This window comes from Serinus canaria, chromosome 7 (assembly GCF_022539315.1).
Source record: "Serinus canaria isolate serCan28SL12 chromosome 7, serCan2020, whole genome shotgun sequence".
Lineage (NCBI taxonomy): Eukaryota > Metazoa > Chordata > Aves > Passeriformes > Fringillidae > Serinus > Serinus canaria.
Genome location: NC_066321.1, coordinates 17,873,098 through 17,897,545, shown reverse-complemented (window position 1 = coordinate 17,897,545; position 24,448 = coordinate 17,873,098). Strand labels below are relative to the sequence as shown.

At 35.2% G+C, this 24,448-nt stretch overlaps 1 protein-coding gene across 10 annotated transcripts in view; it reads left to right on the top strand.

Moving 5' to 3' along the window:
- Positions 1-1,136: 1,136 nt before the first annotated feature.
- Positions 1,137-24,448, top strand: part of LOC103814400 (sodium channel protein type 2 subunit alpha-like) — a 49,964-nt gene continuing 26,652 nt past the window's right edge. Inside the window, exons 1-16 of one of the 10 annotated variants that reach the window (XM_050976746.1) lie at positions 1,137-1,419; positions 4,960-5,078; positions 5,948-6,037; positions 7,632-7,760; positions 8,456-8,547; positions 9,383-9,655; positions 9,958-10,021; positions 10,966-11,107; positions 11,238-11,444; positions 14,299-14,598; positions 17,850-18,065; positions 19,078-19,210; positions 19,864-20,102; positions 21,241-21,414; positions 22,667-23,023; positions 23,909-24,394. In XM_050976746.1, coding sequence (XP_050832703.1) covers positions 1,153-1,419; positions 4,960-5,078; positions 5,948-6,037; positions 7,632-7,760; positions 8,456-8,547; positions 9,383-9,655; positions 9,958-10,021; positions 10,966-11,107; positions 11,238-11,444; positions 14,299-14,598; positions 17,850-18,065; positions 19,078-19,210; positions 19,864-20,102; positions 21,241-21,414; positions 22,667-23,023; positions 23,909-24,394 — 3,288 coding nt within the window. In that variant the 5' untranslated portion in view covers positions 1,137-1,152. Of the gene's footprint in view, positions 1,420-4,959; positions 5,079-5,947; positions 6,038-7,631; positions 7,761-8,267; positions 8,360-8,455; positions 8,548-9,382; positions 9,656-9,957; positions 10,022-10,965; positions 11,108-11,237; positions 11,445-14,298; positions 14,599-17,849; positions 18,228-19,077; positions 19,211-19,863; positions 20,103-21,240; positions 21,415-22,666; positions 23,024-23,908; positions 24,395-24,448 lie in introns of all 10 variants that reach the window. The other 9 variants (XM_050976744.1, XM_050976741.1, XM_050976740.1 and 6 more) reach the window with 9 other exon arrangements.

Genomic DNA, 24,448 nt, shown 5'->3' with positions numbered 1-24,448 from the left:
ATTCTCATAACTAACATTTTTACAACAGTATGCTGTAAACTGTTGCAAAGTAGACACCAAGTAAGGCTTTAATTTATTCCCTGGTGGCAGCACTCTTTAACCATATCTGCCTTCATTTTGCCATTCTCTCCCTCCAGCTATTCAAACCTCTCAACTGTGCTGTACAGTACATCACTTTAAATAACTGATCTTGCTGCAGAAGGACTTGGAAGAGAGAAAAATAACACTGCTTTCAATTGATGCACTGCAGGACCTCATAAAGAGTCCTGCTGTACAGTAGAGAGTTCAATGCAGAGAGCAGGAAAAAGCAGCATCATCCACCAGTGGTACTAAAGCCATTCACAGCAAACCAGAGTCTTAGGTTTCGGACTAGTTTCAGTCTAAAATGATACTATGACACTTGCCTTGCAAAGAATCAAAAGCATTTTTTCCCATATAGCCTTGATTATACATGCTGTTTACTTTTACTTAAAAGGCCTGTGGTTTTGATTCACAGCTAACAGTCAATAAACACAACCTAAACTGCTCTGGGATCTAATATTAGCCTTCACCACAGTTAAGAGTCAGTAAGAAAGAATTATGCTTGTTCCTCCAATAATTCAGTTGCTGTCATTTAAACAGCACCAGTTGTGCAAAATCTTTTAGTTTAATGAAAGTATTGATGTTTGTAAAATTGTATTACTGTTGCTTGAAAAAATATGGAAAGATAAAATCTATTAAGTTGTAGAATGTAGGTTTAGAATTTTCAGCAGTACCTCACAGAATATGCATTTATACTTGCTGTTAAAAAAAAAAAAAAAGCTGTGTGGTTAAAACACTTTTATCAGCAATTTGCTCTAACTGGGAGTGTCCAAGGACACAGGCAAAGCAGTATACGTGAGCAGAAAAATAAATTTCTTTTTCTGGATCAGCAGGAAAAAGCTGAAAAATAATTTATAAAATATCAAAACAAATTCTGAGCATTTGCTTTTAACTGCCATTCAGCCTTGAAATATGCTGCTTCTATTTCTCTTTAAGCCTGGAAAGAGTTTCTGACCAAATGTTGGGGTTTTTCCTATTGGTACAATCTAGCTTGCCTAAATTATTTAATTTTCTTTTATAGGTCATTCTTATGCAAGAAGCTAAAAGTAATTAAATTTGCAGGATGAAAACATGGCACAGGCACTGCTGGTACCACCTGGACCTGAAAGCTTCCGCTATTTTACTAGAGATTCCCTTGCAGCTATTGAAAAGCGTTCTGCAGAAGAAAAAGCTAAAAAGCCCAAGCAAGAACATACAGATGATGATGATGAAAATGGTCCAAAACCAAACAGTGACTTGGAGGCAGGAAAGACACTGCCATTTATTTATGGTGACATACCTCCAGGAATGGTATCTGAACCTTTGGAAGACCTGGACCCATATTATATCAATAAAAAAGTGAGTGAATTATGTTTTGCACAAAATAGAATATAATTTTATACACTAGAAAAGTTTAATCACAAAATATGATGGTTAGAACTATCAATCTGCTAAATATCCAGAACCATCCTTCTATTTAACAGAACTGATTTATGCTTTTCCATATTGTGACTGCTTCAATTCTGAGTTACTTGCTATTTACTTCATTGTAAGGAAGATGTGTCTTCCTTGATCTTGCCTGAACTTGAGCACAGAATGAATTTTTTTTATTTCGATGTAATAGTAAGACTGGATATGACAAAAGAGATGTTCTAAGCATGGTTTTGCAATGGAAATAGTTGTAGATAACAAGATAGCATCCACTCAAGTTAGTGAAACAGAGGACTGTGACCATTCTATATAACATATAACATATAACAGCTATATACCATATGCAAACATACATATGAAATATTTTTATCTCTATATATGTAGCATATAGAGATTCTGTAAATGTTGGCTCGTTTGAAATTACCACAATGCAAACTATTGCTCGAGGTGCTTGGGTTTGCTGTGATAGATCTCTACTGCAGAGCTGTAAATTAGAAGTCTCTGGCAGACCATGGAAAAGCTTATTTTTGAGGAAGGAATTGAAAAAAGACATTTTTGGTGTTCTGAAGACTTTTCATACAGAAAGATCAGAGAAAAGAGCTATGAAATAAAAGCAATGTATCTAAGTTACATGTGTGAATGCAACATATGCAAACTCCTAAAAGAGGTGCATTTTCCTTTCCAATTTGCCCAGCCATACACAGTCTTCCTTTTCACATGATCCCCAGGTCAGGGACTCAGGGATAGAAAAGGTAGTTTAAAGAGATCCATTCTAGTAAAAAGTTTGACATTTTACAAGTCAGGATCTGCAGCAGAGTGTATGGGTTTTGGTCTTGTAGCAATGATGCATACAATTGGAAGCAGATGGGTGTTATTTGAGTTAAGAAACAGACAAGGAAAAAACAAGTATATTTCCATATATTTCCATATATTCCGTATATTCCATATATTTCCATAGCTGGGATTAGTTGTAGACTGTTTTAAAATCCTCCTGGGTCTGAAATAGTTCAACCTAGGAACAAGTAAAAGTACCTCAGGTCCTTCACTGATTAGTGAACGTACAGGTGACAGTAAGAGCCAGTTTTCCTCCCTGCTCTTGTTTATTTCTGTCTACTCCTTTAGCAACATCAAGCTGTTCTCTCAGTTTCTGATAGACCTCAAAGTGTTGTGGGTGAGCAGAGTGAAGGAAGATGAACACCCCTAAACTAAAAAATGAAGAAGGTGTTTTATGGAGAAGTACCTGGGACTATCTTTTCCCATCTCTCTGAAACAGAAAGAACTGGACACAGTTGCTCTATTGACAGCTTGAAGCATTCCAGGCTGTCATCAAGATAAGAAAGTTGATCTTGAGCCACTATAAAAAATCAAGGCATAAAATACTTTAAACTCCAAATAAACTTTGCCTGTTAGAAAAAAAATCATGCAAATAATACTCTCACTTTTATGGCTAAATTTGTGGTTTCCTTTGGTTTGTAAAAAAAGTTTAAAAATTATGGCCTTAGTAATGGGAACAGAAAATAAAGCAGAATCTGTATGTAACTGCATAACCTAACAGTTACCAGAGTTAAATAAACACTGCTGTAGATAATACAAGTATATACATTATTAAGGAAATGTAAAGAAATTAAAGTTCAAAGAAGTAGCATTGCTAAGGGTTATTTAAATTTACATGGTTTTGGTTATGATAACAGTTCCATAGAAATTCTTACAATAAATTGTCACTACTAAAACCTTTTCCCAACTGGCTGCAAAACTTCAGCATTAAAGTTGCATAAGTAAGTTCAGGGATAAAGTTGTCTGAACAAGTGATGTTTCAGAAAGCCTGAGAAATTCTGAAGTATAATTTCTAACCTCCATTGATCAGAAAGAGTAGTCAGATATTTTGGAAAAGTTTAAAAGCTCACACTAATGATGGCTTTCTTAGTATCTGAGAACAATTAGTAAACTGTAGGATCTTTAGTCACAGGTGACATCTGCATTTATATTACCTAGCAATATAATTATGCTTAACAGAAAACAAATGGACATCTTAAATCATGGACTAGAATTAGTCATCCCTCCTCTGGTGTGTAGTAGAAACTACCCTTAATCATTGACTTGTCAGTGCAGAGGAAATCATATGTGAATTTAGACTGTCTTCAGGCTCAGCTGCAGCAGTGACCTTGGGACAGGCAACATCTTTTTAGCATTTCCAGCTGGGTGAAGGACTGTAGGGCAGGGAGAAATGCCAAGGAGTGTGTGTCCCTTCTCTGCCACCCTCAGTGTTAGCTTGATGGTTTTCTGTGAGCAGGCACCAGCAACACTCCTTTACCTATTTTCTTTCTTGCCATGGAGTGGTTTGCTTTCCTTCCCTGAGATTACTGTCCAAGTAGGCAGTAAAGGCCACAGAGAGGGCAGAATTTTTCTGATTACAGCCAAGTTTTTACAGAGAATGAAAATCAACATGGAAAACAGTGATACTTTATAGCTCTGCTGAGAGTGTAACAAAAACTCTATTATGTTAACACAAAGCAGAGCCATTACCATCGACAAAGAGCAAAAGCAATGAAGAATAGTTATGTCCTGAAGAAATTTCAAGCAGCACCAAAGATACAAGTAAACCTCATTCACAGACAAATACACTTAGGCAACGACTGCCCACAGAAACAGAATAAACTGAACACAAACCATAGGTTTATTGGACCAAGTTTTAAAAGATAATCACTAGCTAAATTCTCTGCTCACATATAGGGAAAGTAAGAGCACATTGTTAACAAGAAAACCAGAAATTAAAAAAAAATAAATTTGTTGTGGTAGGATGCCAAATCCTGGCATCTGTTTGTCTTGTTGCTCAGAACTATGTTAGCTGGCAATATATTAATCATTTTAATTTTTTCACATATATATATTTTAGAAGATGCATATAATTGATACTGGTAGTATTTAAAATAGAAAGTGAAAGCAAAATTATTTTTAAATTGTGGTTGATTTGTAATGACAATTTTTCCTTGTCACTATACATATGTGTGTGTATAATTCTGTCAAGTATTTGTTCCATTTACAAACTGGCATTTAGAATTGTCCTTTTGCTGTTTTGGTTTTGTTTGTGTTTGCTCACAAGGTGGAATACATTTGATAAATTTGAATCACTTTAATTAAAGAATTCATAAGAAATAAAATTGAAATATTTTAGTGGCAAAATCCTGCATTTTGCTTTTATTGATAAACTGCTATTGTTTTTTTGTAATTCCCACCAATTTTAATTACATCATAATTTAGTCCACATGCTGGAAAATTTTGCAAATTTGAGAACTGGCTGTGGAAGACTTACTCCATTGCATTAATAGAAATCAGTTATTTTTGTACCACAGGTAGACATGAGAATGGAACTTGTACCACTCAGATGGCGAATGGAAATTTTTAGTAGGAGGTGAAGATATATATGTGCCAACACTGTATTTTAATTTTGTATTTCTTTTTATTTTGCAGACTTTCATAGTATTGAATAAGGGAAAAGCAATTTTCCGATTCAGCGCCACGTCTGCCTTGTATATTTTAACTCCTTTTAATCCCATCAGAAAAATTGCTATCAAGATTTTGGTACATTCATATCCTTTTTTCTTAATGCTGATTTAAGTGTTGCTATTTAAAAATACTTTCTGACTGAAATAATACTTATCATGTGAATGTACAAATTGTGTCCATGGGAGCGAATGATGCTAAAAAATATATGTTGCTCATATTTTAAAAAGGAGCAATATCACATGTGAATTGCAGTATGATCTTCATCCCTGCTGAGAGAATTCTCTACTGAACCACCTAAATCTGTCAGAGTTTAAATATCAGGCTTTATATCTAAAAGGAGACCTGATCCCATACTAAGCCCTGCAGCTAAGGCCACATTAGTAACAAACCATTGCACTTGAACATATCTAAGGTCACACTTTTAGCAAGACCAGTAGTACTATTCATGAACTAGACTCACTTAGCAAGGACAAAAGAGCGTGGGTAAAGAGCAGCTTTTTCAGCATTATGTTTTCAGCATTGGGATAGGTGTCCTATAAAAGATTTGGGATAAAAGAGAGTATTTTCAAATATACTTCAATCATGTTCAAAGAAAAACTCAGGCCTAAACAACCAACCTCTGACTAAAGATCTTTTAGAATGATCCACCTGTATTAAATGAGTACATTTGCGTAGTCATTTCATGATTTACAGAGTTAAAGATATATTTAAACTTCATTTAAAACCTGCTATAATTACAAAAGTATTGCCTTTTTTTATGGAAGTGCCCCATAGTATGCCAGTTGACATACAATTTAAAATACATAAAATCATGTGCAAAGCTTTGTTTTTAGGCTTTAATTAGTGTGTCATATTATTTGTACACATTTGTAAACACTTAATATTATTAAGTTATTTCAGTATTACAAAGCTGTCCTATTTTTTTGACTTCTGTGCCTTAACTATAACCTACATTATTCAGCATGCTTATCATGTGCACTATTTTGACCAACTGCGTATTTATGACCATGAGTAACCCTCCAGACTGGACAAAGAATGTAGAGTAAGTTAAACATTTTTACTTCTTTTACATCTTTGTTTTTGTGTGCCTCCAAACAAGAAGCATTTATTAAAAAGTGAATGCCAGAATGGGCTTGTCCAGAGTCAGGAAGAATCAGATTCCATGAGATCATCAATATCTTTCCCATTTCCTCCTGAACAACTTAAGTGGTTTAAGAGTAACATCATGTTTGTTAAAATTATGCCTGAGGAATATCTGAACTTCTGCTGTGTAGTAAAACCAGGAGCTCTTGTCCTTGGATATTCTGAGCTGTAAGTCAGACAGGGAGCTACAGATTTGTATGTAAAATTGTGTATGTAAAATTGTTGCCTTACCTTGCTTGAGTATCCATGATCTCATCACTGTGGGGCTTTTATCGTGCCTTGCTGGTTTGACCTCACAAGTACCTGCCACAACAGGGACATACAACCCACAAACCACAAGAAACTCATATTGCCAAGGAAAGGGCCATACCTGTGAAAGAGTAACAAAGAGCTGGCCTAAATAAGGAATATTTCTCTTTCTTGTTCATGGTTTTAAATGCATATTTATTCTTTAACAAAATACAGACACATGTTTTCCTCAGAAATACTGTAGAATCATAGAATGGTTTGGGTTGGAAGGGATCTTAGAGATCATACAGTTCCAAACCCCTGGCATGCAGGGACAGCTTCCACTAGGTCATGTTCCTCAAAGCCCTTTATGTTTTTATTTGAAATAATACAACTCATGGAAAAGCTTCTTCTAATGACTTGTTGCTTCTTTCATTCCCTCCTTTTCTCAAAGAGCCATTATTGTTTCTTTCTTTATTTATTTCTCTGCACTAATAAACCTTAAACTAAACCCTGTTTAGAAACCACCACCCTTAACCCATTCCCAGTCTACAGTGATGATGGCTTGTTAGAGTTGCAGAGAGTTTGAAAGGAGAGCAGTGGGGTCTGTAGGTAGAGTTCCCTCCTTTATTCTGGAGGGCCACAGACATCCATGTGGGTCTCAGGAAGTGCCTGCATTATGCTGTTATAACTGACTATTCTATGTTGTTAAGTGAATAGCTGTTCCCACACCAGATAAGCTGGTAATCATGCTCCCCATCTTTGAGAAATAACAGTCTGGGCATGCTTTCTTATATTTGATGATTATTTATGAAATAAACATGTAATATAGGCATTAGTATAGTTATTATCCAGAACTGATTTTTACAAAACTCTGATTTAGGCATTAAAAAAAAATCTTCAGTTTTTGTAACTCCTAGACATCTACCTGATTTATGAATGCAAGCAAAGAGGCAACCCTGTGAGTGCCAAAGAATGTACATCTAAATATCTAAGTCTGAAATGTGTCCATAAATACTAGACTCAGAAATTATTTGTAGGTACAAGAACTGAGATGAAACAAACCTTTTAGAAAATGAGTAGCATATATATGAGGTTCAAATTTCAACAAAGACTGAACAGCAACTACAATATTTAGGGCAAGTGAAGTTAATAATTTACTCCTTTCACTTCTAAATACTTTTTATTCTCTTTTAAGTCATCTATGCTTAAGAATGGCAGTGTCTGTAAATATGCAAAAATATTCCTGCTCTGATGATTTTCAGGTACACTTTCACTGGAATTTATACCTTCGAATCACTTATCAAAATTCTTGCAAGGGGCTTCTGCTTAGAAGGTTTTACTTTTCTGCGAGACCCATGGAACTGGCTTGACTTCAGTGTCATTTTAATGGCGTAAGTGGTTCAAGAACTTTTTAAGCTTTTAGGGCATGAAATTAGTGGTAAATATTATTGTAATAAATGTATTTATTTAAACATATTTAATTTTTGCAACCTTTGAAGCTTAGACACTGTATAACACATTTCAGTATTCATAAATCAAAGTAATATATGGCAGAAACCAAAATGGAGTGTCAGCCACTAGTGTAATTACTGCTGAGGGACACTAATTTCATGGCCTACATTTTTCTGCTCACCAAAAATGAAGCCATCCCTTTGACTTCATGTTACCGTCCCATTACAAGCTAATTAGTTTAACTAGATGTTCAAATACAAATCAGTGAGTTTCACTTCAATGGCATTTAAGCAAAATTGATGAAAACAATTATTAAAGTGAAATGTAGTGAAGAGACAGGTAAATTTTGAAGTATGATTGCTAGTATTGCCACAGAGGTTTTGAAGACCCACATAATTAGTATAAGCTCTGCCTCAATTCTGAATAACTGTGATTTAATCCTACAGGTATGTAACAGAATTTGTAAACCTAGGCAATGTTTCAGCTCTTCGAACTTTCAGAGTATTGAGAGCTTTGAAAACTATTTCTGTAATTCCAGGTAAGAAGTAGTTGGTGTCAGGTGTTAGGCCCCTCGTATCTCCAACTGTTATTTGTGTGCTGTCATTGTGTTTGTGTGTGAACTCCCCTATTACAGATATGTGACAGAGTTTGTGGACCTGGGCAATGTCTCAGCGTTGAGAACATTCAGAGTTCTCCGAGCTTTGAAAACAATATCAGTCATTCCAGGTGAGAGCGAGGTTAAACACCGAGGCTGACTTTCGTTCCATTGAATTCACTTCCTTTGAGCATAAGTCTTGCTGTTTGTTGCTCATGTTGCCAAAAAAAAAAAAAAAAAAAGGCATGGATCATTAACCTAGTTTATGATTCTTTGCCTTTTCAGCATTAGCTTCTTTTATTTTGCAAAATCAGCCTTTGAGTTTAACAGAGTCTTGCATGAAACACAAAATATGAGGCCTATGGGTTATTTCGCTTTGTTTTCCTGCATTTTATTGTGACAAATTGCCTCTACATTACAAAAGCTTAGTGCTATGGCATTCTTGGTTTTGAAATTTTTCCTTTTTTTACTCCTTAAAATTGACATTAGTCTTAAAAATAAGCAAGTAACAACAAATGAAGATACCAAAAAAGGAAATAAATGATGCACAGGAAAATTTATCAAATGCAAACTACTTTTTCATTCAAAATTACTAGCAATTCTATCTCATACTGCTTTGTACTGTTGTGAAGTCATGTTTAGAATTAAATGGAAACTGAATTCTTTGCAGTATATTTAATGCAGATAAAAATTAATAAATGCAATCAAATCTGTACTAGGAAAGCATGATTGATAAAGTTTCCTGCTTGAGAATATTATATATTCAATTTACTGGAATATATGTACATTGCATATTCATAAAAAGGAATCTTTTTCTTTCATTCATCTTCACAAGCTCTGAGGCTGCTCATGAAGCTTTACTTTTTGAGAAATAAAAAAAATATCTAAGTGTCTGCATGGCCTCTTAATTATATGGGAAGGGCAAAGATACTCTTTGATAATTCTATGGACATTTTCTCTTTGCAGGCCTGAAGACAATTGTAGGAGCCCTGATTCAGTCTGTGAAGAAGCTCTCAGACGTGATGATCCTGACTGTGTTTTGTCTGAGTGTATTTGCACTGATAGGGCTGCAGCTGTTCATGGGCAACCTGAGGAACAAATGCCTGCAGTGGCCTCCAGACAATTCTACCTTCGAGATAAACATTATTTCCTACTTTAACAGCACAATGAATGAAAATGGTACTTTTGTTAACATGACAGTGAGCACGTTTAACTGGAAGGATTACATTGAGGATGAAAGTAAGAATGTCTGATATAACTATTTTAATATATTCGTGGCTAAAATATGTAATTATTTTTGACCAAGTAAAGAACATTGAGGGGTTTATATTTCTGACTTATGTAGAACTGCTTACAGTCACTGATTTACAGAGATCAAATACATACAATAAAAAATACAACAACCAAAAAGATTCCTAAACAAGCTACAAAGGGATCAGTAGCTAGCCACTATGATTTAAAAAATTTATTTTTATTTTACTTTGTATTGCTTTCAGGTTTTTTTGATCTATTCACATATATTTCTAATGCTTTCTACACAGCTCATTTTTACATTTTGGAAGGACAAAGAGATGCCCTACTTTGTGGTAATAGCTCTGATGCAGGGTAAGACCCTTTCAAACATTCTATGTTATGCTCTGTATAAAAAGAAGTAACATGAGATCTAGTTGCAATCCATATTTAGCAGGGTTACAGAACTTAGGGAGTTTTTTGGCTAAGTGAGAATTTCTTATTGAAGTCAAAATATTTTACACTCTGGCTAAACAAAGTAGAAATTAACAGCCTTTTTCCTGATTGACTGGAAAATGAAGTTGGTTTTATTGATAAGATCTGAAAATTTTTAAGTCAATGTCCTAGGGTGACGTTATGATGCTTGTGTCGAGGGCTGGTTCCTTATCCATTAGGCCTAAAGCAGGACAGTCTCCTTTGATGATTTACTGATTGAAGAAAGTAGGAGGAAACAAAAGTTAAAAGTGAAAAAGAGAACATAGAAAATATTAAGAAAGCACAGCAGTGACTTCATAGTTCAAGATTGAATCTGTTTTTTCAAGCCTAACTATTTCACTTTGGCAAATTTTGCCATTTACATGTACCAAATTATGAGCCTAGAACTGTTAGCTGAACTTGGATTTCTGACTGGCAGCAGTGAAGAGGTTTGCTAAAAATATATATATCAGCATTATGAGGAAAATCCCTAATACTACAATTGGATTTAACTAATAATATTTTTTAATCTGTCTGTATCCTTAACAACATTTTAGCAATTATTTCTGCCAGGAAATAATTCATTTGGAATAGAGATTCTATTTGCGAAATGTAATTGAGGAGAATTTTAATATTTAGGTAATTTCAACCAGTGAGTGGATGAAAAGGATATCTTTCATTTACTATGTTAGTAGTTAAATTCTTGGGATTTTTTTCTGAATTATTTAATTGTAATTTATGGATTTTCTGTCGAAAAATAATGCATATTCTTCCAAAAGATAATAGATATTTTCTAGAAGGGAATAAAAATTTTGACTAAGTCCTCATGTTTGATTTTCACGTAGGCAATGCCCAGAAGGATATATATGTGTGAAAGCTGGCAGAAACCCCAATTATGGCTACACAAGTTTTGACACCTTCAGCTGGGCTTTCTTGTCTCTGTTTCGGCTAATGACTCAGGACTTCTGGGAGAACCTCTATCAGCTGGTAAGAAATTACTATGACACAAATAATAAACTGTTGGTGATGTCCAAAAGTACATAAATAGGCTTATTTTTGCATGAGCTGAAAAAGGCAAATTGTGGGATAATATATAAATATGCTTTCTACTCCCTAGACACTGCGTGCTGCTGGGAAGACATACATGATATTTTTTGTTCTGGTGATTTTTCTGGGCTCTTTCTATCTGATAAACCTGATCCTGGCTGTGGTCGCCATGGCCTATGAAGAACAGAATCAAGCAACAATGGAGGAAGCAGAGCAGAAAGAAGCAGAATTTCAACAGATGCTGGAACAACTGAAGAAGCAACAAGAAGAAGCTCAGGTAATAATGGAAATTGTACTTTCTGAACAACCTTGTTCTTAAGGCATGGGAAAAAATCTTTTTATTAAGAACACAAACAAATTGTGCAATGAATTTCAGAAAATAAAAGGTCTTGCATGTTTACCGTGAAAGTCATAAAAGTGGAAATAGGCAATGAAAACCAGGAACTAACCAAATAGTAAAAAAAGCAAGCTAATGGTACAGAAAAGAACGTTAGTTCATTCACCAAAAGACTGTAAAAGTAAAATGTTTTTCATAAGAGGGCTCTAGAAACCTGATTTAAGTTGTCATAAATAATGGTCCGTTTATGTTACATCTTATAAATAGCATGAAAAAAGTCTAGTGATGTTGCTTCTGGTTTACATCTGAGTTAAAATTGCCAAGCTTGATGTACTTAATAATTCTCCCCAAATATTCATCAACTAGAGAAAAGGATTGTAATCAGTGTTCTTCTAGGTTTCTATCCAGCAAGATAATTAAAAATATCCCTAATTAACACTGTAGTAAATTAGAAGTTCATGTATTCTTAGAGCAGACAAGCAATATTCAAAACCAGATGAGCAATATTCATAACAAAGGTATTCCTTCAGAATTCTTTTTAAGTAATCTTTGTTGCCTTTGAAAAGAGAAGAAAATAATTTAAAGTTTTATGAGAAAAGACATTTTAATAGATACTTTTGTGAAAGCTTTTCTTATCTGAAAGTAAAATATATGCAGGAGTTCAGGTCTGTGAGTCAGCCATCTGTTTAATTTCTGATCTGATTTTCCACTGCTTTTCAAATGGCATTTTGTAATTTTCAACAGGACGGTGTTTATAAAATGCTAGCAAATTTGAAACTCCTATGAAACTCTATTTTTGGTAGTACTTTACAGGTACTTTCACTGAGAATGACTCCATAAAGTGCTAACAAAAAGACAAACTCTCTGTCTTTTTCTTGAAAAGAAACCTTTATGTATGACTTGTGAAATCTCATTAGCATATCTTTATTTTAGTCAGTAAACTTTATCCCTTCCAAATTACTAAAGAAAGAGTAGAATCCTGCAAAAATCAAATTTAGAAAGGTTGAATGTCAGCAAAGTGTATATCGCTGGATTTTTCTTAAATCTGGTGTTTTAATGCCTTAAAGGCACTAAATCACATTATATTAAAAGATATCAGCAGGCTCATCGAGATGTTTGTATATCTGAGAGTGGGGGGAAATTAAGCTGATCCAGACTTGAAATTAATAGAATAAGAAACAGAGACTATAAGTAAGGTTGAATAAAGAGCCTGAAAGTATTTTTTTTTAATGAGCAACCACTACATTTATTATAAATAAAGCATTATTACAGTCAGGATCTCTTTTGTTTGTGAAAAGAAAGTAGGCAGTACCAGGTGGATCACTGAAGTATTGAATTAGTTGCTAAGGCAGAAATTAGTTTGGGACCCATCTCTTCACCCCCTTGACACTGAACCTATTAATCCACAAACTTAAGTCATCACAGTGGTCTTTGGATAGCTCAATTTGTTTGACCTTTACTGTTAGTATTATGAAGTAGATGAGTGATGACTCAGCATCTGCTGCCATTGTTTCTGTTAGAGTCTTTGAAGGATGATATTCTGGAACCAGTATGACAAAATTTTGAGTATTGCTTTTTTATTTTATAAGCACTTCAGAATCGTTTAATACTCCATTTAGCAGAAAAAGTCTGTATCAAGTCAACTTATATAGCATGGGTTGTATATTGTGGCAAAGAAAGACAATTCATACTATGAGCTTTCAAACTATCCTTTCCTGCTGTAAAGAGATATGTCATCACTCCTGAAATACTTGGCATTGAATATAATATGTTTTGCTGGATAATTACTAGTCATCTTTGTTATATAACCCTAGTCTCTTGCCATTTATCACACCACCCTTTTTTGTAAGCTATGAGCAGCCTATAATCTCCCTAAAGATATTTCAACTACAGAATTTCATCATAATCTCCCACAGTTCTTTTGAGGAACAGCACTGGACATACTCTCAATTCTTCTTTTTTTCATGACTAAAAGAACCTTTCTCTAATGAACTGAAACAAGTAGGCTGACCACTGTAGTTAAAGATACTGGTCCTGAATTTTGGGGTGACTCTGCTCCAGTAAATCATCTCATCTTTCTTTCCACAAAGAAATCTAAACTTATTTTCTTCTTTCAGGCTGTACCACTAACAGGAAATAAATGTATCTTTGTAGATCTGTAAGAAAGACCTTGAGTGCAGATACAGAGGGACATGTGGAGGGGAAATGTGAAGAGGGAGGAAGGACTTGAAGATGTGTCTAGAGGTTGTACCTGGTACCAGCAAAGGCAGAAGGAAAGTAAAGACAGTGTTCTTGCTGTGAAGACAGTGAGGAAAGGCTGGATTCAGCTGCTTTCAGGGTGCTAGCTGGATTTTATACATTAACTCACAGGATGAATGTTAGGCATTAGTTTTCTCTGTAAGAGCTCAGAAGGTATGAGCTGAGTTAGATCATGATGTGAAGCTTTCTCAAGAGAAAATGGAATAACAGGTCCAAAATGAGAAAGCACTATGTTAACACTTTTCTGACTCCTTTTATTTCAGACAAGTGTCTTGTGCAGCAATTCTTTAACAAATAGTGTAGCTATTGTTCTGCCAAATTTGGTGCTTCAAATAACTCATGCTGCAAAACAGTGAGGAGCTGTACAACTCAATAGTTTATCTTCAGTACAATTTGTTTGGGTATATTTGCACCCTCAAGAGTGTATGAAGAGCATTATTATCAGAGTGATAATAAAAATAAAAACCAGTTGATAAAAGATTACAAAATTATTATTTTTGGCCTACTAAGAATACCTTGCTTTGTAACCTGACAGACAACAGCAGCAGTAGCAGCGGCATCAGTTGCATCAAGAGATTTCAGTGGTGTAGGGGGATTAGGAGAACTCCTGGAAAGCTCTTCAGAAGCATCAAAGTTGAGCTCGAAGAGCGCTAAAGAAAGAAGAAACAGAAGGAAGAAAAGAAGACAGAAAGAAATGTCTGAAGCAGAGGACAAAGGAGATATTGATAAGTTCCCCAAGTCTGAGTCAGAAGACAGTATCAGAAGGAAAAGTTTCCGCTTCTCCACAGAAGGAAGTCAACTGACATACGAAAAAAGGCTCACTTCTCCTCACCAGGTACAGCACTCTATTTTACTAAATCATGTGTGTCCACTCTACTTTTATTTTCACTGATACTACAGCAAGTTTACATATTGGAAGTTATGTAAATGGCAAGGGAAGGAAAAAGCAGTGGTAGTACCATTCACAGTATAAGTTTGAGATGGTTTGACCCATTCTATTAGCAAAGGGATAAAAACAACGTACCAAGAATACTTATAAACTTAATTAACACACTTCTGGAAATGTATTTCTGAGGATGTGTCTAGTAGACTGGAGAAAGATTAGTATTCATATATATGCATTAATGAACCATACATTTTCTGTTCTGGATCCATTTCAAAACTATACAAATATGTGGGGTTTTTAGAAGACTGCAATATCAAAATACTCTGCACAGGAAATCCCACATTACCATTAATTTCTATTACTGTCCTTAATTAGCCTTTTTAATATGAAGATAATGAGAAAACTAGCACTAGTACTACACAGTAAGGACAAACTGCACAGGGATCTTTTGGGCCTGTATGTGTAGCAATTTAGTCATACTTGTTCTTTTCATTAGAAATCATCATGGTGAATCACTTCCATCACAGGAAAACAAGTAGTTTATGAAGGACCTCTAGAAATCATTTAATACAAAGTTCTGAACTCTACTGCCATAAATAAAAGGATCACTTCTGTCACCTAAGGACTTGGCACTGTAGAGGCTGCACCTTGAATCCTGTGTCCAGTCCTTCAGTATCAGACAGTCATGGAGGTGCTGAAGCAGGTCCAGAGAAGGGGTGTTGAAGGTCTAGAGAGTGAGTTATATATGAGGAGAAGCTGAGGAAGCTGAGGGTGTGTAACCTGGAAGAGCCTCAGGGGATGCCTTACCACTCTACAACTTCCTGAAAAATTGTGCTGGCTGGAGGTCAGCCTCTTCTCCCAGGCAACCAGTGACAGGGTAAGAGGAAATAGCCTCAAGATGGCCAGGGGAATTGAGGTAGGACATCAGGAGAAATTCCTTCATGGAAAGGATTGTAAAAAATCTGAATGGACTACCAAGGGAGGTGGTGGAGTCAGTGTCCTTTGAAATGCTCAAGAAATGACTGGACATATCATTCAGTGCCCTGGTTTAGTTGACAAGGTGATGATCAGTTAAAAGGCTGGGCTTGAGGAACTTGGAGCTCTTTTCCAGCCAAAATGATTCTGTGCTCTCTTTGCTTATTTCAAGGCTACACACAGTTATGGCACTTTTAGAAAAAATCACTCAAAATGTATCTCTTCAAAATGATAATGTGTGGTCTGAGCCAACAGATGACTTTTACTTGTGAATACCACTGAAGTTAGGAATAACTTCTTCATTAAAGATGCTCTTGGCAGGTTTGAAGAGCTCATTTGTTTTGTTAGCCATGGAGAATCTCCCTGGTGAGATAGGGTCAGAGCATGAAACAGCAAGGCAGAATGGTAAAGGGTGATAATCTGCTCAGCTGAGCCCTGTAAGAGGTGTTGTCCTTTGATACCATATTCCATATGCAGATGAATGATGCAGTTTGCCAGAAAAGTCAAACCTTCTTTTCAGTCCTTACTTTCTGATAGCCTGTAGACCCATATATTTCTGCCTCTCCATGTGTTAGAATTGCAGCCATTTTGGCTCATATCTTTTGTCTCAATGCAGCAGGGACTTGCAGCTCAGACATTACTTCTCCCAAATCCCTGAGGGGGCTGATCCAATTAGCTGTACTCAAAATGTGGCAACACATATTGGAAAGATTGGCCTGCAAATAAAACATAGCAGCCATGGGAACATTCTCTAAAAGAACAAGGCTATCACTGGTAGTCAGATGAAACCCTGGTGAGCATGTCATTTTTTGAAGGACTGTACGTTGCCCAGATATATTTACAAGGAAATGTAAAAAGGGTGTAGTAATTAGTTTACTGCTTTATCAGAATTCAGTGTCATGTTCCATAGAAGCTAGGGGTTTTTCTTGATAAAGTTATCTTTCAGTATAAGCAAACAGCACTTTTGCTCCAGCCAAGTTTACATAAATGGGTTAGCAAAATCATTTGGCTGGTATTTTTCAAGTAACTCAGCCTGAGGCTGACAGCCAGCATAGAAAATTTCAGCCCAAACTATTAAAATTTGGTGTAGCTGTAAGAGCAGAAAAAAATACATCTCGTAGTGGTAAACACCTTCCAGACCTTATAACAGGCAGTTCTACCAGTGCAGCACACACCTAATGTATGAATTTATGCATCTGAGTATGCACATACAGAGATACATATGGGTTGATATATGTATATATGCAGTGTTTGATTTTCGAATTATTAATATAGGTTTATATAATATAGGACAGTTTTCACTTTCACTTTAATTATCCTGGGATAATTACATATTGCTATTACATATGAGGACTTTCCACCTGCAGAAATAGTGAAAATGTTACAATAGTCTTAAACCAGGATTTGATGAACCAAGATGTGAAGATTTGCAAAAATGCAGAACTGAAGAAGGCTGAATGCCAGTTTACTTTTCTCCACAATTAGTACTCATTTTATTTATTCATGAATGCTGTTAATAAAATATGTAGCAAGGGAGAAGAACACTTCATTAACCGGCTTCTACTGTAATTAAAAGATGAATTACCAACAACCACTGATTTATTTTTCTCACTTGTAACAGAATATCTTTAGGTAACGGTGTCCCTGGTGAATACTTTCTTTGAGCTGCCTGATAGCAAAGTGATACCTTCTGGCAGGTGTGTGCAACTTGCTATGGCCCCCAGAGAGCTATGCCTAAGAGTGCCGCTGCTCTATCTCCAAAGCTTCCCCAGGCTGCCCCCTCTGTCTTCTAGTTACTGTTTTTCCCACTATTGAGCCTATTGGGAAGAGGTCAGTCAAGTTCCTTACATCAGTTTAGAAGGATTTCAATGGCAAACTTAAGATCACTTCTGCATCTACCAAATAAAACAAAATAAAGTGATGGGTGAGCATTATTAGTTGTTATCCCTAGGATAACAGCTAATTCCTTCTTCACTCAGAACTCTTCAACCTTGATTACGGCTTCTGCCCAACTTTTCCTCAGTCCTGCTACATTACTTTAAAAGACTTTTTCCCCTCTGCTTCAGGTCCCCTGGTGAACACATTCCCCTAGTGGACACACTTATAATATGGAAGAAAAAAGTGACTATCCTTCCTCCAGCACCATAACTATTCTTTGAAAAGCCAGGAACTTACAATTTTAGTTCTAATGCTGTTTTGTTTGGTTTGTTTTAAATCTTTTACAGTCTTTGTTAAGCATTCGTGGTTCTCTGTTCTCACCAAGACGCAACAGCAAAACCAGCATTTTCAGTTTCAGAGGTCATGCAAAGGATATAGGATCTGAAAATGACTTTGCTGATGATGAACACAGCACTCTTGAAGACAATGAGAGCAGAAGAGATTCTCTCTTTGTTCCAAATCGACATGGAGAAAGGCGCAACAGTAACATTAGTCAGGCCAGTGTGTCATCTAGAATGATACCAGCCCTTCCAGTGAATGGGAAGATGCACAGCACTGTGGATTGCAACGGAGTGGTTTCCTTGGTTGGAGGACCTTCAAATCTGACTTCACCTACTGGTCAGCTTATACCAGAGGTAATTGTAAGTAAGACAGTACTTATTACAGTTTGGTTCAGGCAAAGAATTTTGTCTTCTTCCTCATCTCTGCCTTCCTTATAATTTCTTAAAGAAATAATTTGCAATAGTCTTTAAATAAGAGAACATAAAAGAAGAAAAATCCGCAACCTCCTATGTCTAAGCCTTTGTAAAGTATGATATTCTTCTTGCTTTCAGGAAGAGATCTACATATAGGAAAAAAGATTAATTGAATTGACAATTTGTATATAGTTTCACTTCAACAAAGTAGATATTCACTACATAAATAAGGCTATAGCTTAGAAATGTGTATGGGAAACTCCTATAAAATGAAACAAAAGGTGGCTACTGTCTCATGATAGTTATTAGAAATATCCCTTTCTGAATTCTTCTCAAGGACTTTTTTCTCATACCTTTCATGAGAAAAGTATGTACAATTCCTATGTGCCTTTGAAATTAAATAACATTTTAGTCTCAGTTTCAGACTTGTGTAAACTAAGATGTTCTCTCAAACATTCAAATAAGCAAATATTTTTCATCTATAGTAATTTTTAAAGTATTATTATTACTATTACTATTATCACTATCAGGGAGATACCAAGAAAAAATTTTTTCAGCCGGTCGCTTAAATGTGAACCCCCTTTGGTCCCACACTGTGTTGGTATTGGGTCCTGCAATTGATTATTTGTATAACAGTACAAAATTCCCACTGAGTTCCTCCAGAAAGAAAAAAATATCCTGAAAAGAACAAAAAACATTCAGTGAAAAGCATAGAACATTGCACAAAACTGATTTAATTATCACTACAATATTTATGCAGTAAATACTGTTAATTGGCTGTTGAAAAGGATCATCTAATTCCTCATTATTTCATTTACAGGGCACCACTACTGAAACAGAAATAAGGAAAAGGAGACTGAGTTCATACCAAATTTCCATGGAAATGCTGGAAGAGTCTGCTGCAAGACAAAGAGCAATGAGCATAGCCAGCATACTTACAAATACAATGGAAGGTATTTAGTGCATTTTATCTGACAGGCAGTTCAGTGAAGTATGATGTACATGTACAGAGAAATTATTTACATAATTTTCTTTGTAAATGTAAAACTGGCATGTGGACATCTCTGAACATCAGATAGATAGGGCTTTTTGAGCATTTCTAAGGTCATTTACACAATCTGGATGCTTAACCATATTTCATGACACCTTCCAAGATATTACACTACTCAGTGGACTAATAGAGATAAAATAATAGTATCTAGGGGATTGCCAGAGCCTCAAACAGAAAATATAGTTTATATTGGTATAAGCTTCATAAAGGATCCATGTTGACTTTTAATATCTGAAATTATGATATCTGCTGTAAGCAAGTTAAGTAACCTAAACTAAATGTCTAGATTCTCCCTACTGTCCTGGGAAAGACAAACACATTTTTCCCTTTAGACATTTGTCTCATATGATTTAGTCTTTAGTGAATGGACTTCATTGTTCACTGGTGGTAGAGGATCTTAAATAAATTAGATGCCTTATTTTAAGGTAGATAAACATGGGAAATCTCATGTTAGTGAGAGCAGTTTATTTGATCCATATAATCTTTTCCCATATTTTAAACAAAGACTTTTAGAAGATACATTTGTAATATTCATTTTTTCTATTTTTTTTTCAGAGCTTGAAGAATCCAGACAGAAATGCCCACCATGCTGGTACAGATTTGCAAATACTTTCTTGATCTGGGATTGCTGGAGTCCATGGTTAAAAGTAAAGCATGTCGTCAATTTAGTTGTGATGGATCCATTTGTTGATCTTGCTATAACTATTTGCATTGTTTTAAACACCTTGTTTATGGCCATGGAACATTACCCAATGACAGAACAGTTTAGCAGTGTCCTTTCTGTGGGAAACCTGGTAAGTAGTTTGTCATGCACCACTTGATGTAAAAATACCCTTCCCTAAAAGAAGAAACTTATAAATGTATTGTATTTGTTTAAATCTATTCCAGAATGCCTTTTTATAATCAGTTCAGAAATGGTATTTATGATTTTCACAGGTAAAGTGATTTTTTTACTGGAGCTTTTATCTTTCATGAATATATGTTTTTAACTACTATAATGGAATAACTGAGTATGTGTAGAAGTGCACTCTTCACTGGAATGCCAGATTTCTTGGCATCTACCTTGGGTTTTTTCTTTCAAACATTAAGGTAGATTATGCTATTTTTACCATGGTACTGATACAACATCACTGGAAATACTTTTCTTCTGTATAAAATTGATAAAATATTCCAAGTCATAATTTCTCCTGGATTTTTTTTTCAATTACACTACAGTGAAAATACTTTTACAAAAAATATATGCTCCCAAACTTTTTGTTGTGCTGCACAAACCACTGATCACTACACACTGCAAGAAAGTGTTGAGTTAAATCCTGGACTTAAAAACACTAAGATGCATTGATAATTTCACATTTGGCACTTGGAGATATTTCAAACAACATTATCACCCAGAAGTTCATTTTCCCTAAAAGGAAATAGCCATCATACAGCATGGTAACTATGTGTGAAACCTCTATATTCTTACAAAAGGCACGGGACAAGAAACTCCAACTTCCCCTGTCTTCCCCTGTCTGTCTGTCAAGACAGACTTTAGAGAGTCTGTGCTTAGACAGTCTGACATTAGAGACTATCATCTTTTTAGACTGTAAGCTAGGAAAATACTTGCTGTCAAGTCTTCTTACTGGAACCATCCTCATCAAACAGGACTTAAAGCACCAGGTCACATCACATCATCTTCTGGGTGGATAGTCCAGCACATATCAGGAAGATGAACTGCTGACTGGTCAATAGCTTTTTATATGTTTATTAAATCTCTGTCCCACTATAAATCCTGATTTTGTTACTTGTTTTCAGTGTTTAGAAAAACTTAGATGCCATTTGGAGATAGCAATCAGTTGTTTTTTATAGTAACAGATAAGAGAACTCACTGGATTTAAAAAAATTCTTCTGGTATATAAATTTCTCGTAACAATTCATTACATTTTGTTTTAGGTATTCACTGGGATATTTACAGCAGAAATGGTACTAAAGATTATTGCCATGGACCCTTATTATTATTTCCAAGAAGGCTGGAATATTTTTGATGGTATTATCGTTAGCCTTAGTTTAATGGAGCTTGGTCTTGCAAATGTTGAAGGATTATCTGTTCTTCGGTCATTCAGATTGGTAAATACCTTGATAATTAAATATTTGCATGCAATTATCTCACTCAAAAAATAAAAGTGCTGGTGTCTGCAATAATGACCATATTTTGTAAATGTATATTACATACTTCAATGACTCACATTATTTTTCATATGTGCTTAATTTGCAAGCCATGTTTGGTAAGTAAAAATTTAAGGTGTTTGATACTTTTTAGTATCAAATTATCCTATCAATCTTCTATCCAACTGATATCCTTTGCCAACATAACACTAATTGCTACCTTTTAAGAATTTTGTGAATCTTTACACTGATTTCATTAAGAATAATAAAAGCTGAATATCTGTGAAAATATACATATTGTCACCAGCACAAATAATCATAACATTTTTAGTCTTTATATTGTGAACATTACTTTGTGGTACTTGTAAAGAACTTAAGCAGATCCGCTCTTCACATTTATCTTAATGGGCACCAACAATAAACTTTTAGTCACTCCATTACATATAACAGAATCATAACAAGCTGATTTTAAGATAACTTTAAATGAAAACATTATTGAGCTTCTACTAGAAATGTATTTTTTTTTTAGCAACTAGCATTGTGCACAACCTAGTTTATAAATATGTTTACTAGAGGTACAAGATTAATGATGTAAAAGCCTTTATTACCAATAGTTACCACATTACTTCAAAACCTTATCTCTTAATACACAGAACAGGAAGAACTGACTTAATTAGCATGACTTGCAGTGGTACCCAACTTCCAATAACCTAAGAGTTTGGGTAATGAATATTACTTTTAAGGTAACGTTTATGATTTGAATGAACATTGCAATGTCTGCAACAACTTAAGTTTTTGCTTAAAAAAATGGCCTCTATCTAAGCATGGAAGGCCTAATGTGCTGCTGAGGGAATGTGGAACTAAGCCAGCAAAGGTGTAGTGACGGTGATGAGAATTGTAGAAACTACTAAAATGTCTTTAAGAATTGATCAAGAGTCACCTGTAAGTGGACATTTAAAAATAGTAAAATAAAATTTCATACAAACACGATTTGGTGTTTTTTTTTTTTTTACTATGTGCATCACTGAAATGAAATGATAAACAATGCATTTTTGACAAATACTCCATGTTCCCTGCTTTATATTAAAATAATAATGTGGTACTACAAAAGAACAAATTAATCTACAGAAATTGGTTTGCTCTGCTAAACAGCTTGTACCTAGCTTCTGTCTTGTAACTAACACTAAAAGTTTATCTGCATTTTTGTTTGCAGCTTCGAGTTTTCAAATTGGCAAAATCTTGGCCAACCCTAAATATGCTGATTAAGATTATTGGCAACTCAGTGGGAGCTCTGGGGAATCTGACCCTGGTGCTGGCCATCATTGTGTTCATTTTTGCTGTGGTTGGGATGCAGCTCTTTGGGAAGAGCTACAAGGAATGTGTCTGCAAGATCTCCAGTGACTGTGTGCTCCCTCGCTGGCACATGCACGACTTCTTCCACTCTTTCCTGATTGTATTCCGAGTGCTGTGTGGAGAATGGATAGAAACCATGTGGGACTGCATGGAGGTTGCTGGCCAAACCATGTGCCTTATTGTTTTCATGCTAGTCATGGTGATTGGAAATCTAGTGGTACGTGATGAACATTTTTTTTAACATTTACTCTGATGGAGATGTGCAGGACTTACAGCTAGGCAACAAAAATGTTTGTCATCCTTCTGTTTAGAATTAATCTGAATGTGCTAAATCTTGGGTAAAAACATTTGAAGATTCCCTTTTCCTCTTTTTCATATGTTTCTATACACTGAAGTACTCTTACTATAGGTACAATCATTTAGAAGGAAACCAAAATGTCAACTCCAACATACTATCATGGGAGTGCTGCAGCTAATTTAGAGGTGCTGTTTAATTTTTAGTACTGAACTTTCTGGATTGTTTATGTATTTAAAAAAAAAAAAAAAGAAACCCAGAGTGATTTTTCATCAAGCTTAAAAAGGCTTTAAAAAGCTTCTAATTCAAGATTGTACAAGGAACCTTTATAGAAAAGTTAAAATTCATGCTGACAACTTAAAATGCAAAATTTCAATTGAAAAATATTGAATTGATGAGAACTTCCTAGAAATAAGTGTTATAAAAGGGATGCACCATTTACACTTCTACTTTAAGTTTCTTCTCCTGTCAAAATTTGCAGTCAAAATTTCCTGTCTAAATTCTCTTCCTTTAGTGATATTTTTAACATTATTTAAATTTTTGTAAAATAGAATTCAAAATGTTTGTATCTTAGTCATTTACCTGACCTTGCAATCTTGACATTTTACCAGCAAAAAATGTGCAAAACCCCAGAAAGTTATTTATGATCCACAACCCGTTCTACTGATTTTTTTTAGAATCACAGAATCATTTACATTGGAAAAGGCCTTTGAGATCATCAAGTATAACTGTTAACCCAGCACTGCCAAATTTAACAGTTCTGATATTATTGTATTTACTACATAGCTGTATTCTCTCATCTTTTAGGTATTGAACCTATTTCTGGCCTTGCTGCTGAGCTCATTTAGTTCAGACAACCTTGCTGCTACAGATGATGATAATGAAATGAACAATCTCCAGATTGCTGTGGCAAGGATTCAGAAAGGCATAGATTATGTTAAAAGAAAGATACAGGAGTTCATCCGAAAAGCCTTCGTCAGAAAGCAGAAGTCTTTAGAGGAAATCAAAGCGCTTGAAGAGCTAAACAACAAGAAGGACAGCTGCATTTCCAATCATACTGCCGTTGAAATAAGCAAAGATCTGAATTATCTCAAAGATGGGAATGGAACCACCAGTGGTGTGGGCACAGGCAGCAGTGTGGAAAAATATGTAATTGATGAAAATGATTACATGTCATTTATAAACAACCCAGGCCTCACTGTGACAGTGCCCATTGCACTTGGAGAATCAGATTTTGAAAATTTAAATACAGAAGAATTTAGCAGCGAATCTGATATGGAAGAAAGCAAACAGGTAGGATTTTTCATATCTTAAAAGTATTCAAATGTAGTCATAAATTTACATGTT